This window comes from Caloenas nicobarica, chromosome 2 (assembly GCF_036013445.1).
Source record: "Caloenas nicobarica isolate bCalNic1 chromosome 2, bCalNic1.hap1, whole genome shotgun sequence".
In the NCBI taxonomy this organism is placed as follows: Eukaryota; Metazoa; Chordata; class Aves; order Columbiformes; family Columbidae; genus Caloenas; species Caloenas nicobarica.
This window is the reverse complement of record NC_088246.1, coordinates 160,587,275-160,607,350: the sequence shown is the minus strand read 5'-3', so window position 1 is coordinate 160,607,350 and position 20,076 is coordinate 160,587,275. Positions and strand designations below refer to the sequence as shown.

Below are 20,076 nucleotides of genomic sequence, written 5' to 3'. Positions count from 1 at the left end.
CTGCCAGTCAGTGTTTAAATGCTTTATTGTTACTGACCCGTAAATCAGTTCTGTGCCTTTCTGCATTGACTAGAGTTCATGCTACATAATTTCCATATACTGGTTTCCGAATAATAATTATATCCTGAAACCTAATAATTAGTGTATACTTACTACTGTAATTTAAAAATCTGCATTCATCCTAGCTTTTCCAGTTCCCATTTTGACCACATTCTAAAAAATCTGAGGAATTAAAATAGTTCTGAGAAGCCTTGTTTTGTAATAGAAGCTTCATCTCATGGATCTGCTGCTCCCAAGGATATCTGTTATTTGAAAACACCAAGAAGGAGGAAAAAAAGGCTAAAATAGCAGAGAATCATGTACAGTTAGAAGGATCAAGCCCAAGCTGTCTGCTGCTTCAGTTGACAGTATGATATTAATTTCATGGGCTGCTTGCAGTCTATCCTAAAGCAAAATAAACTGTTTTTTTCTCCTCTTAATGCCACGTAATGTTAAATATTTTTACCTTTAATATTGCTTTAAAAAATAAATCCCGTTTCTTAGAGCCCATTGTTCTGTTAGGCTGAGTCAGCATATATTTATTTGCCTAGATGTTTTATTTTTTTAATATTTTTTTTAATCGATAGGTCTACCGCAGTGGCTAGTCAAACAATTTGACCTAAATTACTGATAACATACCACATATAATAAAGTGTTTTTCCACAGGAAACGAATATGCCCAAAGATAATGCTTATAGCATAATAAAACTCATTCGCGGAAGCTGGCGTCCTGGTTTCTTCAGCCTCAATTTATCTGAGCCTCACAGAAGTTTTCCAGATTGTTAGGAGTGAATAGAAAAAGTAATTGCAAAGCTGTGCATGAGAAAGGACTCTATATAGGAATTAATTTCTTTAAGAACGTTTTGATTTAGAGTCTAATTTGTATTGTGTAAGTAATGGTGTAATTATGTATTTTAAAAAACCCCTGGATTTGGATAATTTCTTAATTTCTTAATGAGGGAATTTCTTATGAGTGCTTGCATACACTTCAGAACTCCGAATACAGTTATTTGCGTAGATGTGCACTCCATCCATTCCCTGAGCAAATTAATTGTAGTAGCGTGAATACTTGTTTTTACTGTTAGAGTGATAAAGTTCTGTCTTTGAATTAACACTGAAATTTCAGTTTCATTGGTAAGCAGAAGAGGAAGGACGCATGCAAACTAGATACAAAGAACTGAAGTGATTAACATAATTCTTTAGTCAGTGCTCCATAAGTAAAGAGCATTGAGATGTTCTGCTGTCATCTCATTGGTAGAAATTATTTGATTTTGCTTGATTAGTCTGTGCTCTTGAGACTGTAGCCAGCAAGTTGAAGAAAGTAATTAATCCCCTCGATTTGGCGTTTAAGGGACAACATCTTTAGGACCAAGGCCAGTTTGAAGCTCCCTGTACAATAGAAATATTGATATATAGCGGTATTACCAAGATGATCGGCAGGTTGGAGTGTATGACAGTTGACGATGGGTTCAAAGAGCTCTTCAGTCTGTAGAAAAGAAGAATATTGGGGTAATTCATGTTCTTTCCTCCATCCCAAAACGGGAAGGTGGGTGAAACCTGAGCCAGACTCTTCCCAGAGGTGCCCAGCGTAAGGGTGAAGAGTCAGGGAACATGGAAAACTTTCCTAATAAAAAAATTCCCTTTTTCCGGTCGTACACTGGAACTGGTTGTCCAGAGAGAACATGGGCTCAGCATCTTCAGAAATCTTCAGAACTTGAGTCTAAAACCAAAGCTGGGCTGAGCTTTAAGAGGACCTCTGGCATTCCCTCCCAGCCAAAATTGTTCTGATTACCCAGTCTTTTCTGTGAACTTTCTAGAATGTGGGAACAGTTAAGACTTTTATCACAAGAACAAACTCTCTTGTTTTTATTTTAATAATTCAAAGCGCTGTTTAATATTTTAAAATGTTTTGGTTTATTATGAACTCGTCCTCCTGCTTGCAGTCCCCGTGTTGTCTGAATTCTCACCGTGTTTCACAGTCTCTCGGATTATTTAGTCTCATAGAATCATTTTCATAGCAAACGTATCCTTTTCTGTCATTTAGTGGCAGTTTCACCTTGTTCGTCCCACAACTTTTTTCCTTCTGGCTGACTCAACACCTCACCTTTACACTATAACTCATTTTTCAAGCTCGTTTCCAATGACAGGCAGTTCTTGAGTTCTCCATTGCTTAATTACCTTTGCTCTTCACCCTTTTCGTCGTTCACCATTCATCAACATGTACCTATCTTGAAACCTGTAGTCTTATTCCTTTTTTTAAAATTTTCCCCTAGTCTCTCAGTTTATGATGTGTTATTCTTTCAGCTTCTCGTTTCATGTAAACTTGTTTCCCCGAAAATAAGACCTACCCCGAAAATAAGCCCTGGCATGATTTTTCAGGTTGCTTGAAATATAAGCCCTACTCCAAAAATAAGCCTTAGTTACAGTTCATTAAAAAAGTCAATTTAAATAGTGTCCAGGCAGCTATACATGTAAAAAAGTAATAAGTTTTGGAGCAAAAATTAATACAAGACCCTGTCTTATTTTTGAGGAAACAGAGAAACACTGATCCAAACTTTTATCATGATACTTTTCCTAATGTTTCTTCCCGGTTGTTATGGCTGAAAGTTGTGATGGTATTAAAAACACATTAAAAATTTAATATTGAGCCCAAGTTATTAAAGGGAATGATTCCTCATTGAAAGGCTTCTCTAGCTTTTTTCATTATTTGAAGTATTCATACTAAGTACATGCAGATTAATTGACATAGAATTTTTAGACTTGACTTGAGACTGTGGAGACAAGACTTTGATCAGTGTTGCTCAGATTATAAGCCCTTTACTGTCTGAAGAGTTGATTTTTTTAAAAATTATTTTTATTTTATTGTTCTCAGAGCTTTTTGCCCATTTTTGCTGTTTGTGCTGTTTATTCCTTGTCATGTGTATTCATGATTTGGGACTCTATTTAGATACCTATTCTTCATGTGTGTCCCATTTTCCGTCTTTTTCTATTTCTTGTTTTTATTTTGTCCACATAGCTAGAAGGCTGAGCCACTGAGAGACGCAATAGTGTTTGTAAAATGACAAATGAAAATGTTTAATCACAGGATATGGAAGTGATTAGGTCCGACGACTGTATTTTTAATTAATTAAGCTCAGCAGCAGAGATCATAGGAGTGATCAGCTGAAGTGCTCTAATAAAGCTGAGCAGGTACCTTAAATAACAGGGTGCAAGAGAAACAAAAATTGAGCCTAACTAGGATTGACTGCAATGGATCACACTGAATATTTTTGCTATGCTGGTGGTGGAGCCCAAATTAACAGGAGATGTGACGTTCAGCTGTAAATAAGTGTATATACCACTTCTTTTTCCCCAGGAATATTGATTTCTGTATAGACTTGTTCAGGTATGTGAATGCTTCTGTCTCTTTTGCAGTTACGAAGCCTTTTCTCTGTCCAGGAAAAAGAAATGACCTGCAGATTTCAGGCCTTCAAAAACCCCCCCCCAATTCTAGGAAATTCTTGATAGATTTATTTTGTATCTTGGGACAAATATTTAAAGCAGTAAATCGTGGAACAGTGTAGTGAGAGTTACTATTAAAATAAAATGCATGTCAAGATGCACTGCAAAGTGCGTTGAGTCCTCAAAGATTTTAGCTACTTTTTCCTCTTTGTTCCTCAAGTTTCATATGAAAGGCAAAAAAACCTCCAAACCAACCCCCCCTCAAAAAGCTGAGAAATTTCAAGGCAATGTTATTTATTGAGTGATAGCATTTTTGCTGCACTTATTGAACAAAATATAGCCCTGGTTGTAAGAAGGCTACAATATATACAGAGCAGGGTAAACTATATTTAATAAATTAACAGAGAAACTAAACAATACTATCCCAAAACATGGGGATAATGTAATTTATTTTATTAAAACTCATTATTCAAAAAGCAAGCCTATGTTCTCTAGTCCTCCTTCTGTTTGGAGCATGTATTTATTTGAAGACGATTTAAGCGTGGTATTTTGATTAATGATGTAAAATTGAAACTATACTGTTAGCCAAGAAATCTAGGTTGGTGTTTAAAAATAAACCCTGTAAAATTTTGGTAAATCTTGACGTATGATCAGTCCCATAACTTAGCGTATGATCTTTTAAATTGTTTCCGCTAACCACTCTTTAGTGAGTTCACATCTTTGTACTGGTTTTGCCATCTTGAGAGAAAATTCTCTTACGGATAAACTACATTTAACTAAAGCTATATCGGGCAAGTGTGTACACAAAAAAGGCGAGGGGGAGAAGGATAAAAATGATCGTTTGGTGTTTTCTAGATCTGCCTAAAACAACCCGTTTAGAAGTAGTAGGGAAAATTTCCTTTAAAATAAATATTTGAAAATTTTGGTGTGAAGTATTTGACCACATTGTATAAAGTATGTTCAGCGTGAGAACTAATTTTGTTGGCAGCGTTACTTCAAAAAAAATAATTGCATTCCAAGATTGGTAAGTAAAGCCAAAAAAAAGCCGTTACGTCCTCACGTTGTTTTAACAGCATCCCCAAATTTCCGTCCCCCATTTACATTCAAGCTGTTTCGTTTCTCTGAAACTAAATTGAGGTTTGAAGCGATTGAATCACACGCTGTGGTAATAACATGCATATATTTACTCTAAGACAATTGAAATTGCTTTCTAAGAATACAAGGAAATGTAATTTTTTTTTTTGGTATGATTCATATATTTCCTGGAGGAAACTGTGTATACAGGTAAACTTTTCCTATGAAGTCAGAAAGAGCAACAATTACTAAATGATTCCTTGAAATAAGGTATAAGACTAGGGAAAAGAAATCTAACACTGTTAATCTAAAAAGATTTTTAGGCACCAGAGGGCAGTGTTGGGCAAATATTGTTGAATTCTGCTCTCCAGCAAACAGGAATATTGAAAATGTCTATCAGACATTCTACATATGTCATTGTCTTTTAAAACTTTTTTGTGTGGGTTGAATTTTAAAGGTGTCTTTATTTCAGTTTATGTCTGGAAACCTGAAGCCTAATTGACGTTTGTGTGTATATATATATGTGTGTGTATGTATATATATATATTAATTTTTTTCCTGTTTCAGTCTTGGGGTTTGGATTGCGTTTGTTCTCTAGAAAAGCTCTTCGTTTTCATGGGCTTTGTTGTTAAAGAACAGACTGTGAATGCATTCTTAAGGCTTCATAGGAAAAATACAATGTGCTGAGGACTTATTTTGCTTTAGCAGTTGTGATCAGCGTGATCCAAGGATGTCATTTTGATATAATATCAGGGGTTGGGGAACAATATACACTCTGTATAGCATTTTTTTTCTCTACTCTTATTAAATCATTTTAATACTAGCAATTTCTCTTTATAGTAACGCTCCCGTCTTGTCCATAAGCAGATGCATGTTTTAGGTGACTGTACTCCAGACGTATTCACCTGCCTTTTTGTCTATTACTGTCCTTATTTATCTTGATTTTTGTCTGGATTCTATCTGCTGTTAACATACTTGGTTTAAATCCTGTGGCGAGGAAGATGCTTTCTCTGACAGCTGCTTTTCCTGAGCCTTGACCATTAGTCTTTAAAAATATTTCCACTGGTTTATTTCATTTTAATCTGTTCATTTCCTTGGTTCTTTTCTCTCCATGGTTGTGATGTCTTTCCATCCAGTTTAATAATGGAGGATGTCTAATTGCTGGGATGGGAGACCGATTCGTATTAAGTAAAAGCACAATAGTGCAAGAAGTGAAATGAATGTATAAGTGTATGTTTTGACATGCAGCTTGATTAAAAATGTGAAGTAGAATAAGCTTTTATTTACTCATTGCTTCTGTCTCCCCCTTGCCCCAAGGAAACTGTGCTAATTAGGACCATGGCTTAATGAGGAGCTTTCCATACTTCCGAAAAGTGACCTGATTATGGTTTGGAAATTGTGTCATTTCTTAGTGTTTTATATATGTTTATAGGCACTTGATATACTGGCTAATTTGGGGAGTCAGATGGGAATGGAAAAGTGGTTTGTATTGATGATTCAAAATTAAGTTCAGTGTAGTTTTTAGCTGAAAGTTGGAACTGGAAAGGTGTTCAGTTTAACCACTGCATTAAGTTACCACTGAGAGAAATCATTGCTGGGCCACTCTCCATCATCTTTGCGAAGTCGTGGGAAACGGGAGAGGTGCCTGAGGACTGGAGGAAAGCAAACGTCACTCCGGTCTTGAAAAAGGGTAAGAAAGAGGACCCAGGTAACTATGGACAGCCAGCCTCACTTCCATCCCTGGAAAGGTGATGGAACAACTTATCCTTGGTGCCATCTCAAGGTGTTTCAAGGATAAGAGGGTCATTAGGGGCAGTCAACATGGCTTCACCAAGGAGAAGTCGTGCTTGACCAACCTCGTAGCCTTTTATGAGGACATAACTAGGTGGATTGGTGATGGCAAAGCAGTGGATGTGGTCTGTCTTGATTTCAGTAAAGCATTTGACAGAGTCTCCCACAGCATCCTCACTGCTAAACCGAGTGTGGTCTGGACAATCAGATAGTGGGATGGACTGGGAACTGGCTGAAGGAAAGAAGCCAGAGAGTCGTGGTCAATGGGACAGGGTCTAGTTGGAGCCCTGTATCTAGTGGAGTCCCTCAAGGGTCAGTACTGGGACCAGTATTGCTCAATATATTCATCAACGACTTGGATGAGGGAATAGAGTGCACTGTCAGCAAGTTTGCTGATGACACCAGACTGGGAGGAGTGGCTGACACGCCAGAGGCTGTGCTGCCATCCAGAGACCGGGACAGGCTGGAGAGTTGGGCGGGGAAAAATGTAATGAAATATAACAAGGGAAAATGTAGAGTCTTACATCTGGGCAGGAACAACCCCAGGTTCCAGTATAGGTTGGGGAATGAGCTGTTAGAGAGCAGTGTAGGGGAAAGGGAGCTGGGGGTCCTGGGGACAGCAGGGTGACCATGAGCCAGCACTGGGCCCTTGTGGCCAGGAAGGGCAATGGGACCTGGGGGGGATTAGAAGGGGGGTGGTCAGTAGGTCAGAGAGGTTCTCCTGCCCCTCTGCTCTGCCCTGGTGAGGCCGCATCTGGAATATTGTGTCCAGTTCTGGGCCCCTCAGTTCCAGAAGGACAGGGAACTGCTGGAGAGAGTCCAGCGCAGCCACGGAGATGCTGAAGGGAGTGGAGCATCTCCCGTGTGAGGAAAGGCTGAGGAGCTGGGGCTCTGGAGCTGGAGAAGAGGAGACTGAGGGGCGACCTCATTCATGGTTATAAATATGGAAAGGGTGAGTGTCAGGAGGATGGAGCCAGGCTCTTCTCGGTGACAACCAATGATAGGACAAGGGGCAATGGGCGCAAACTGGAACACAGGAGGTTCCACTTAAAGATGAGAAGAAACTTGTTCCCGGTGAGGGTGCCAGAGCCTGGCCCAGGCTGCCCAGGGAGGTTGTGGAGTCTCCTTCTCTCAGACATTCCAACCCGCCTGGACACCTTCCTGTGTAACCTCATCTGGGTGTTCCTGCTCTGGCGGGGGGGTTGCACTGCTTTCGAGGTCCCTTCCAACCCCTGATATTCTGTGATTCTGTGAAATTCCAGATCTCCCTAATAAACATACTGGGAATGGTTTATGTGGGTTGGCTCTGCTTCAGATTAGGAAGATGTGTTAGAGAATATTTAGGGGTCTCCATCGGTTTTTTTTAAATTTACTTTTGCTGTAGCTGATAGTAAACAAGACAGGGTTTTATTTGGTCATTGATTTTTTAGGACTTTAAGTCCTCGGATGAAAGTATTTAGCTGAGGTGGATCCTGAATAATTAAAATAAATTTCAGTATTTGGCCAAGTGATAGTTCAGTGCTTTTGGGATGGAAATAATCCTACAAAGCCCTCTATACTTGTTTTAAAAGTGAGTTTTGGAGTGTGCATGTGGTCACCTTTGGTTTATGTTCTAAGGTTTGCTTCAGAGAAAGCAGAAACAGAAAGATTACGATGAAGACTGCGGCTAAGTCAGTATCAAAGTGTGAATATTCACCCGATTTCTGTGGGGTCAATGCCATTGAACGATTCATGCTCAGACACATGCAATCAATTATAATATGTTGCATCATATCTACAGTTAGTTTGTATTGGCTAGTTATTACAATATTTGTTTTGAATACTTTATTCTGAAGAATTGCCAGGAATATTTCCCCAAGAATGCGAACAAGGTGTGTTTGTGCTCCCAGGTACATTAATGCACGTGTTTGAAAAGTAGTGACCAAATTTGGCTTTATGAAAACGGGAATCAAAAAGTGTCAGTGGGTGGTGAATGTATAGGAAGAGCGAATTAGTTTTTACTTTTTTGTGGGTTGTTTCTGACAACTGAAGTCTCCATGTGAAACAGGGAGAAAACGAAAATTCAGTAGAAATGAGAGTTTGACACAGGATTTTCTTGTAACTCAAGTAAAATGATGAAATTGGATTTTGCGCAAATTAACGGTGGAGTTCTCTAACGTACCTTCCCGCAAAGCAAGAGTAGCTTTGGTTGGATCAGGTGTTGTCTCAGCAGTGTCAACTCTGCAAAGAAACAATTGCTAGAATGAAGGATTTTATACCTTTTGTATTTATTATAATCTTGATGACTTCAGATCTTCAGTAGAAGAGAAATGAAGAACCTGACAAACCTGTTCAGTTTGGTTTCTTAAGCTTCTGGTGTGTTTAGGACTTTGCCATTAAAAATTTTAGATGCAAAGCATTTATTTAGTTGTTATGTAGCACGTACATGAAAAATGTTTGTTAATTTTCCATACGGGAAGAAATTCTGATAATGGCTTTTAATTTAGCTCCGTTTTTGGTTGCTGGTGGATCGATTTTTGGTTAATATCTAGGAATTGCGTGAAGAAGACTTGCCGGTGGTTACTCCTAATGCAAATCAGGCCATTAAAACTTAATGTACATGGCAGGTCAAGTTTCAGTCCTTGGCTGGGTAATTGCGGTGGTGCCATTTGCGTTTCTTAAGTGCTTGTTACATGGGTATCAATGTTCCTTGTTTCTAGTTGAGAATTAGAAACACAAGAGGGCTGGTCTGCCTTCCTAAACTCTGTGTTGAGTCTTCAGTCTCCTTGTGGTTTTCTTTTGCTCAAGCCATGAGTTTTGTCGTCGGTCTTTACAAAAATAGCATCTGCTTTTTTCATAGATTTTTGAGTTGCCGTGAAGCGTCCTCATCGAGTTGAGGTTTAATCCAGTTGTACTTAGTGCATTAATTGATGGAGATATTTGAACAGCATCTTTATTAAAAAATAAAAAGACATTTCTATGTGTATACAAAAGCAACTGGTAACTTAGACTGAAGTGCTTTACAACATTAAATGTCTTATGTGTAAACAGTACATTCTGTGTTCAAGCATCTTGAATTAATTACCCAAGCTTAAAAAAACCCCTAGTCTACTAAGGACAGTAATGCTGTGTTTGAAAGTTTCTTGAATTTTTTTTTTTTTTGCTTGATTTCTTATTTTGTCCAATATTTTCAATTTAGGATACAAAGAGATTTCTCTGACGTACACTAAGGGAGTAAATCATACCATCTAACTGCAGGCACCTAGGCTTGATAGAGGATTGAGGTAGCAAAGTAAATACTTATTCCAGCTTATTGAGATGTTCAGGTTGGACAGTAAAGCTACACTTGCTCTATTATCTGTAAATATGAAATTTTTTTTCTCCCCAGAGATAAATATTTTCTGGCCATGTACTTTAATCAAAGCTAAACAGGAGCTCCCATCGATGTTTGATTTGCACTGTCCAAAGAATAAGCAAATACACAGGAGTTGGACTTGATGATCCTTGTGGATCCCTTCCAACTCAGGATATTCTATGAACATAAGTAAGGTCACAGGTAGAATTAAATCTTGGTACAAAACAACACCATGAAGATAATATCGCTCATTCTTTTTACTGTGGTTGGGTATAAATTTTTATTAGTCTTTCATACATCGTTCCCACCTCAGATCCTGAAACACATTTCACTGTTGAATACAAATCTTGCCGTAATTCTAGATGCAGTCGCTGGACCTTAAAAACCAAAATAACTGCTGTGAGCAAATCAGAATAAATTGTAAAAGTTCGGGTGATTAAAATAAGTATCTATCATAAAATATAAGTGTATATCACAGATGTATTTACCTATGTAAAATGACTTTTTCAGGGTCTCTTGACAACAGGAGTAGAATTCGAATCTCTTCCTGCGGCTCTTTCCCTACCTGCGGAGTCTGGTCTGTACCCGGTGACTCTGGTTGGTGTTCCTCAAACCACCGGGCAGATCACAGTCAATGGTAAGGGACGTCTTCAGTCATGCTCTTCCTAGGAAAACAACAAAAAAACCAGAACAAGGAATGTGTTTTCTGTACTAGACTTCATTAAAAACAGCCTGAAAAATCTCTTGGTTGTAACATCAGTAATGAGCACGTATTTGCAACATCTCACATACGAGAGGAAAAGGATAATGAACTCAAACTCCTCTTTATTAGGGCTTTCATTTGGAAAGCTTCTGAGGAGGATTACTTGAACTTTTTCATGAGAATGCAGAAGATAATCTTGCAGTTTATTTTTCTTAATTAATCAGTTTCATGTAAGATTACAGAAATTTTTGCAGATTGCTTCTGTAGAAACAATTCAGCCAAGGCGTGTAGTCTGTCGCAGTTGAGATATCATTTCATTAATAAACCTAAATAAAATTGTGTTTGTGGTAAGTAAAGGGAATTAAAGAGCTTTTGTAGAAGACGAGCAGATCAGTCTCCTGGAAAAGGAGGTATATGTGGTAATGATAGATTCAACAAGTAGTAGGGCTGAATCATATTACCAACACACAATTTTAGGTATGTGTTCTGGGAATACAGTTACAGTAAAACAACCATTTTAGTAAAGCTCAACACCAAGAGAAGATGCCTTTGAACTTGAAGAAGCTCTATTCTCGCTGAGATTTTCTTAAGTGCTTTTCGTCTGCTCATAAAACAATTCTTCATTTGATTTTTTTTTTTTTCGTAGAAACTATTTCGGTAAATACAGAATAGCATCAAAGCATTCGGAACTTTTGTAGTTGTCTGCTTTTAGTTTCCCGTACTAAAAATGTACTGCGGGTAGAGGAGTTGATTTCTGTTCTTGCAGCTGATTTTGTGTCAATGTATCAAATTTTCCTTCCAATATAGTTTGTATATATTGCCTGATAATGAATCAGTGCAGAGGTACTTTCCTATTAAATTGAATTTTTTGAGGATAAGCTGTGGTCTTCAATGGCAGATGTCTCTGTGTGTGTATGGATATATAAAATACTTTTTTTTTTTTAATCAGTTTCCTTTAGGAACTTATCACATGGTAAAAATCATAGACACTTAATTTTTTTTTAATTTTACATGTCACACATACAAAGGCGTACATGTGCATCGTTTGTATGTTGTCATGTAATTATAAATTTTCTTACTTAAGGGGTTAGAAAATCTTCCCTATGTTTTGTGTCCTGAGAAGATTCTCCTGTAGTAGAGGGTGGTGTTTTGGGCAGCAGAAATATTGGTAAGATCTGATTAGTAAGTTTAGTACTTTTAGATCTTTCAGAAAATAGAAAAAATCACAACATGTTGGTGTTTTCTTCTAAAAATCAGGTTACCATACTTCAGTTTTTGGAGTCTACAGTGATTGCCTTCTGGACAACCTGCCAGGAGTGAAGACCAACGGCTGTACGGTTGAAGTCATCCCAGCTTTGCCAAGGCTGCAGATCAGTACCTCCCTTCCAAGGTGAGAAATGGCATTAAAGGATGATTTTATTTGGTCATATTTAAGTGTTAGTCATGTGCTGAGTAAAAAATCCTTCATCTGAGTATATAATCAATGCTTTAGTAAAATAAGATGTAAATTATAGCAATGCTTTTTACTTGAGAAACCTTGGAATTTCGTAGAAAATGTTTTGAGATTTAACTAGCTGGGGGAGCGTAATGATGATTCATTATTAAAGTCGCACGTATAGAAGACTGAATCTTTGAAAGGCTGAATGTTCATAACATTTTGAAGAGGTAATCCATAGAGTAGCATAGGTTGGAAAGGGCACCTCTGGAGATCGGCTGGTCCAGGATCTTGCTTTGACAAGTGATATGACTTAAATGTTAGATCAGATTCTCCATGGCACGATCTAGTTCAGGTTTAATTACCTCCATGGACAGTGTTTCCATCACCTCTGTGACAGATCGGTTCCAATGTCTGACCACACTCACAAGAGTAAAAATCGCCCCCTCTTCTTTATTTCAAACCGAACAAACCCAGCTCTTTGAACCTGTCCTCATATGTCGGGTGCTCCAGCCTCGTAATACTTTTGATTAAACCTCTTCTGGACTTGCTCTGATATATCAATATTTCCATTATTCAGGAGGGGCCCAAATTTGACACCATGCTACAGAAACAATATCTTTAAGAGGTACAGGAAGACTCAACTAAAATAACTTCCTTATACACTCAACAAAAAGGACATGGTAGCAGTGTGGGGGTTTTGTGTTTTTTTTTTTTTTTTAGCTGCTTTTTATGAAAAATGTAACTAATTCCATGATTTAGAGAGAGCTGGTAAGACACTGATTCAACTCAAATTTTGGAAGTTTTCGAGGTTCAAGAGCATTCACCTACTATAGTGCATGTCGATCACTATATCTTGGAGTCTCGCTGTCTGTCTACTGTTTTGCAAATAGTTGTAAAAGTACGGAATTTCATTTTTCCACTTTTTTGTTGGGTTTAGGTTTTTTTTAATATTATTTTTAGCTACGGATCAGGAAACAGCCTTTTCGTATTTACTGCCTTGATAGCTCAAGTACCACAGGGATTGTTCTCTTGATTGAAAGATCTCAGCTCCACTTCTGATCCTTAGTAGGGTGATTATCAGTATCATATGACACAAAGACATACATATATATGTCTATATATATATAATTTTTTTTCCGTTGTTGTGCTCTTCAGTATGGTTTACTTAATAAAGCAAAGGAACTGGTTTGGTTCTGATTTTTCCCATCTGAATTCCAGTTTTCTAATGTGGAATGGGCTGTGTTGGTGGCTTTATATTACAAAGATATGAGAGTAATATCCTGATGAATACAGCAAAATCATAAAATGCTGCAGTTGAGTTACATGTTGGTAAATTCCCTATAAAAATTCTGCTAGATACGGAGTCTGTGTGGTTTGGCTGTAATAAAAATTAATATTGGCTAGCCAAGGTTATGAGTGTATTAAAGAACATGAGTTTGAAATACAGAGGGAATTACAAATATTCTTAAGTGTGCATAATATCTACTCTTTTTGGATGTACGTTCAGCTGGTAATGTGGAACATCAAAAAGGTTTTCTTTTTATATTGGCGTGTATTTACTTTCTCGTTGGTGTTAGATTGACTTTTAGTTCCTTCAGATGCTTTAGTTTTGCTACTCAGTCTCAGTTCCTGTAACACGCTGGGAATTCAGATGCATTTCGCTGTTTCCCATCACTTACTCCTTCTCCCAGCCTCCGTGATCCCACCAAATTGCCTCACGCGGCTCCTGCCAACTCTTTTTTATCCTTCAGATTCTCCGGCTGATGATGTACTTTTAAAAGACATAGCGAAGAACTGAAAGAAAGATCAGTCTTAATTTACGGACAGCAGGATAAAATCTGAATCTCATTTCTCTTCTTGCATTTGGCCGATTTGCTCTACATTTATTTCCTTCGACACCCATCGGCACGTTAGCTTTTATAGCTCCTTCTACTGGAGCTGAGCTGATGTTTCTTAATTTTTCACTGAATTTATTTGTATTAAATCATAGAATCATTTCGGTTGGAAGAGACCCTCAGGATCATTGAGTCCAACCATGACTTAAATCAAGTGCTAAACCATGTCCCCTGAAATATTTTGAAATATTTGAGATAATCTTATACCGTATTTATTGCCTTACTTATTTGTAGGTTAAACTGTGGGACAGGGTTTGTTTCAAAAGTCAAAGATACAAGCTCTTTATCATTTCTTCAACAGTTGATTGCTCTAATAGTAATTTTGGGGTGAAAGTCATATCGTCAAGAATAATTCCAGGCCTTTCTAGGCATATGATAATGTCTTTCTAGAACTTTAACCTTTTTTTTTTAATGATCTATATTAGCGAAGGTTAATTTAATAAGCTTAATTTAGCAGAAGCTATAATAGAATCACAGAATCAATTTGGTTGGAGAAGACCCTTAAGATCATCAAGTCCAACCATTAATGTAACGCTGCCAAGTCCACCACTAAACCAACTTGATGTCTCATGCAAACTTCCAGAGGGTGCACTCATGAACCTTGCTGTGGGTTGAGAATGGCTTTGTTAGTACATATTTTTGTCATTATATATATTTATATTTGTGCATAAATCATACATATGGTATATAAAAATATCGCATTACTGAGTAAACAAATTCCGATGGAAAATGCTAGAAAGTGAGAAAATTAGGGGAGGAAAATAACAAATTTGTAAATAAAATGGAGGAAGACTTCTTATATGGAAAAATTTCAGCCATTTACACAAGAAACAGAAATTTTCGAAGCTGTATGCTGGTGTGCCAGGCATTATAGACTGCTTTCTTGATGAGTATTTTCTACTATACTGAAATAATTGCACGATACTGTTATGCTCAAAATCATGTTTATGGGAAAAGAGGAAACACAATTTATGTATAAAGCCAAGAATTTACTGTTTGTATCTTATGAGTTATTAGACTGTTATTAGTCCAGATGCAATTATTACAGAAGAAAAAGAAAGGGAGAAAAAATACTCTATAGAGAAGAAGAATCACTATTAATAATACACGTAAATTTGTTATACACATGCTTCCTATTTTCCACCTGTTTCATTGGTGTTACTCTTGCCCTCCCCCTGCTCCTTTGGGTCCTGAGCTCGACCTTTTCTTTCTGATGGTACCGTGAGTTCTCAGCATCTGGAGACTTTCACCATGAGGAATATGATGATGTTTTGGTTTGTTTTTTTTTTTTCACTCTAGGAAGCACTTGAAGCCGTTTTTGTTTGCTGACGCATTTTTGTGCCTTGTTCTCTCTTTCAGTCAAACTCAACGTTGCATCCAAATTTAATATATGCAAGACTAGGTGTAGCAACGGGGTCAGAAGAATAGTTGCTGCTAAAGAAAGTCAAACCAAAGTCGCAGGCGGGTCGGGACAAGCTCAGACGAGGCGCAGAATCGTGGAATGGTTTGGGTTGGAAGGGAACTTCAAAGCTCATCCACTGCCACCCCTGCCATGAGCAAGGACATCTGCACCAGCTCAGGTTGCTCAGAGCCCCGTCCAGCCTGGCCTGGGATGTCTCCAGGGATGGTTCATCCACCACCTCTCTGGGCAACCTGGGCCAGGCTCTCAACCACCTTCATCATAAAAAAAATTCTTTCTTATATCTGATCTCAGTCTACCCTATTTCACTTTAAAACTGTTGCCCTGTGTCCTATCGCTACAGGCCCTGCTGAAGAGTCTCTCTCCGTCTTCGTTGTAGGTCTACTCTAAGTACTGAAAGGCCACAATAAGGTCTCTCCAGAGCCTTCTCTTCTCTGGCTGAACACCCCAACTCTCTCAGCCTGTCCTCCCAGCAGAGATCCTCCAGCTCTCTCATCATCTCGGTGGCCTCCTCTGGACTTGTTCGAACATGTCCATGTTTTTCTTGTGCTGAGGACCCCAGAGCTGGACCAGCACTGCAGGGGGGTCTCACCAGAGCAGAGCAGAGGGGCAGAATCACCTCCCTGACCTGCCGCCCACGCTCCTTGTGATGCAGCCCAGGACACAATCATCTTTCTGGCCTGCGAGTGCACATCGCCAGCTCAAATCTGATTTTTCTCTACCAATATCCGCATGGCAAACCTCAGTCCTGACGTGTTGCAAGTTCAGAACAAAGCTGATGGCTGTCTAGTACTTACACAAAAATTGCGATGGTTTTTAATCGAACTGTATCACAGAAAAGGGATGCGTACACTGAATTAGCTTGGGCTCAGGTTTCAGCTGTACATTCATCCAGTAATTGAAAATACCATTTGTTTGGTTTGTTACTATGCAATTCCTTGACACATTTGTCTAAATGTGACTGGAGAAAATAAATTCCTTTTTTTCCTGTCACTCCAAATGCCCAAACTCCAGAGTGCTGCAATGATAATGATACATGACAGTAAATTCTAAATTATGAAAAAATATGTGTTTTAAGTACTAGTTGTCATAGATGAATTCTGAAAGACTAAAATCTGCTCATTTGTGGAGGCTTCTTATCTTGTACTAAGGAAGGACAGGATAGCAAGGAAGGATAGCAGAAATATCTGCCAAAAGAAGGTAGTGAACCTGGCTTTTCCAACAGATTTATTGTTCATTAATTGCAGTAGCTTTTGCCCTTGTATCCTTGATCCCTTCTGACCACCTTGCATTAGCATGAAAAATAAAGTCAGAAAGCGAACCGCTGCCCATCTGTCTTGTTCCGCAATCCTCCTTCCCTCATTCATGGTCTAAGGAGTTCATTTATATTCACTATTTCACCTTTCACACAGTGAATTTCTTCCAGGATGGACTCCCAGGAGATTTGTGCCCTCTGCTGTCCCCTAAAACTGCGTTCTCTCAACTCCCATATTACTTCTTCCAAGCAAAGGTCAAGGTTACTGCTCGATTCTCCTTTATCCACGATGTCTTGTCACAGCACCGCGCACATCTGCTGTTTCGATAATTGACTGGCTTGACACATGTGTTATTTTAAAATGAAATGCTTGATATTTATTCAAATAAATCCTCTTGTTTCTGAAGCTTTAGACACCCATGCGTTTCCTCTAGCACATATAACTTGTAGAATATTTTTTGTTTCATCTCTAAGTTGTTTCTTTTTTTTTTTTTACAATATATTGCTGTATTAAGTGTATCTTACCTTGTATTTCATGATCCCTTAAGAACACATTTTCTGGGTGAACAGCTGTGTAAAACACTCAGTGCTGCTCATCTCTCGTTAAAGGTATTTCTGTCTTCATTCCGCGTTTATCACACGTTGGTGGAGTTTGGCAATGCCTGACAGTGTAAGATAACGATTCCTCACTTGTGAGGACAAAGGTTTCATCTCTTCTGAGGTTTCTTCTACCAGTTCACTTGAATCCCACTTCAGGAATTTTTACGGGCTGAGCAGAGAGCAGTTTGGACTTCAGGATCTTTCTCGCCCTGATTTCTCCTATGTAGCACTCAACTTCTAATTCTCCTCAATTTCATTTTTTATGATTTCTGTTTTACATTCAGCTCTTGGTACCCATTGTTACTCAACCCTAGTGTTCAAACACTTGGTAGATCAAATATCACTTTTTTTTCAAGTTTGCTTATTCTAATGACCTGCTCTTTTTTTGCTCTCTTTCCTTTCTTACGGTTTTTGCAGCAATATTTAACAGGCTTTCAGAGTTAGGAATACATATTTTATATTGTTTGAAATCTGACTTGTCTTATGCATAAAATATTAATGTTTGTCCTCAACGGTTGTAAAAAATGACCCTGACTAAAATGAGGATGGAAAATGATACGTAATGTCTTCAAGAATGCAGAGCAGTGGGTTTTTAAGTCTCAAAGAACAGTTAATGTTGTAACTCGGAGACGATTTTAACACGTCGATCGTAATGTTTTGTCTGTGTGTCGCATTTTGTAGGTCTGCCCATACGCTCCAGCCTTCTTCAGGGGACGAAATCTCCACTAACGTGTCTGTCCAGCTTTACAACGGAGAGACCCAACAGCTTATCATAAAGTTAGAGAATATTGGAACAGAACCACTGGAGAAACTGGAGGTCACAGTGAAAACAGTCAACACTAAAGGTGTGTATGCGGCTTTACATTTAGAAATAATAACCATCACTTTTTCTCTGCTAAAAGGGGAACTACTTATATTTCTTTTATACATCAGTTCAAAATAAATGTCATAACCCCATTAAGGAACTGGAATAATTCAGTTGGATTTCATTGTAGGAGTATAGAAATGAAAGAGCGCATCAGAAAATGTAGAAAGAAATTGTAGAACCATTTACGTGTCAAAGGGTCACCTGCTTTTTGGAAATCTAGATTTCATTTTAATAGTACTTGGAAAAAAAAATCCTGGCATGATAACACGTCAAAAGCGAGAATCTTGGGTCTTAATTGTTTTATTTTTATGTCTAAATAAACCGGTTAGTTAAATAAATTACCATTAGCAGTAATGTTGCATTAACAGAGACATGGTGGGACAGCTCACATGACTGGAATGTGGTCATGGATGGCTGTGTCCTTTTCAGGAAAGACAGGCCAGCCAGGCGTGGTGGTGGAGTTGCTCTTTACGTGAGAGAGCAACTACAATGTATAGAGTACTGTCCAGGTGCGGTTGAGGAGCAAGTTGAGAGTCTGTGGGTGAGAATTAAGGGGCAGGCTGGCAGGGGTGACACTGTCGTGGGAGTCTATTACAGGCCACCAGATCAGAGTGAGGATGTTGATGAGGCCTTCTACAGGCAGCTGAGCGTGGCCTCACAGTCACAGGCCCTGGTTGTTATGGGGGATTTTAACTACCCTGATGTTTGCTGGAAGGACTACTCAGCCAGCCAGCCTCAGTCCAGGAGGTTCCTCCAGTGCATTGGCGATAACTTTCTGATGCAAATGGTGAAGGAGCCGACTAGGAGAGGAGCGCTGCTGGATCTCGTCCTCGCTAACAAGGAGGGTCTGGTCGAAGCAGTAAAGGTGGGGAGCTGCCTTGGTTGCAGCGACCATGAGATGGTGGAGTTCAGAATCTCCTGTGGTGGGAGCAGAATACCGAGCAGAATTGCAACCCTGGACTTCAGCAGGGCCAACTTTGGCCTTTTCTTACAATTGGTGGGGGAAATCCCGTGGGCAAGGCTGCTTGAAGGTAAAGGGGCCCAAGATAGTTGGTTAACATTCAGGGACTGCTTCTACCAAGCTCAAGATCAGTGCATCCCGACGCACAGGAAGTCAAGGAGGGGAGCCAGGAGACCTGCGTGGTTAAACAGGGAACTGCTGGGCAAACTCAAGTGGAAGAGGAGGGTTTACAGATCATGGAAGGAGGGGCTGGCCACTTGGGAAGAATATAAGGCTGTTGTCAGAGGATGTAGGGAGGCAACTAGGAAAGCTAAGGCCTCCTTAGGGTTAAACCTGGCGAGAGGGGTCAAGGACGACAGGAAGAGCTTCTTCAAATACATGGCAGATAAAACTAACACCAGAGGCAATGTAGGCCCACTGATGAACGGGGTGGGTGCCCTGGTGACAGAAGATACAGAGAAGGCAGAACTACTGAATGCCTTCTTTGTCTCTGTCTACTCTGCCGGAGGCTGTCCTGAGGAGCCCCGTACCCCTGAGGCCTCAGAGGAAGGCAGGGCAATGGAGGAGTTTGCATTAGTTGATGAGGACTGGGTTAGGGACCAGTTAAGCAATCTGGACATCCATAAATGCATGGGTCCAGATGGGATGCACCTGCGGGTGCTGAGGGAGCTGGCTGAAGTCATTGCTGGACCGCTCTCCATCATCTTTGCCAAGTCTTGGGAAACGGGAGAGGTGCCTGAGGACTGGAGGAAAGCAAATGTCACTCCGGTCTTCAAAAAGGGCAAGAAGGAGGACCCGGGCAACTATAGACCGGTCAGCCTCACCTCCATCCCTGGGAAAGTGATGGAACACCTTATCCTTGGTGCCATCTTAAGACATATCAAGGATAAGAGGGTCATCAGGGACAGTCAACATGGCTTCACCAAGGGGAAGTCGTGTTTGACCAACCTCATAGCCTTTTATGAAGACGTAACAAGGTGGATTGACGATGGCAGAGCAGTGGATGTGGTCTACCTTGACTTCAGCAAAGCATTTGACACCGTCTCTCACAGCATCCTCACGGCAAAACTGAGGAAGTGTGGACTGGATGATTGGGAGGAGTGGCTGACACGCCAGAGGCTGTGCTGCCATCCAGCGAGATCTGGACAGGCTAGAGAGTTGGGCGGGGAAAAATTTAATGAAACATAACAAGGGAAAATGTAGAGTCTTACATCTGGGCAGGAACAACCCCAGGTTCCAGTACAGGTTGGGGAATGA

General features: G+C 39.5%; 1 protein-coding gene across 6 annotated transcripts in view; it reads left to right on the top strand.

Moving 5' to 3' along the window:
- Positions 1-20,076, top strand: part of TRAPPC9 (trafficking protein particle complex subunit 9) — a 486,097-nt gene that overhangs the window by 55,262 nt on the left and 410,759 nt on the right. For all 6 annotated transcript variants that reach the window (XM_065629223.1, XM_065629226.1, XM_065629224.1 and 3 more), the window contains 3 exons: positions 10,190-10,316; positions 11,640-11,772; positions 17,672-17,835. In XM_065629223.1, the coding sequence (XP_065485295.1) occupies positions 10,190-10,316; positions 11,640-11,772; positions 17,672-17,835 (424 nt within the window). The remainder of the gene's footprint in view (positions 1-10,189; positions 10,317-11,639; positions 11,773-17,671; positions 17,836-20,076) is intronic.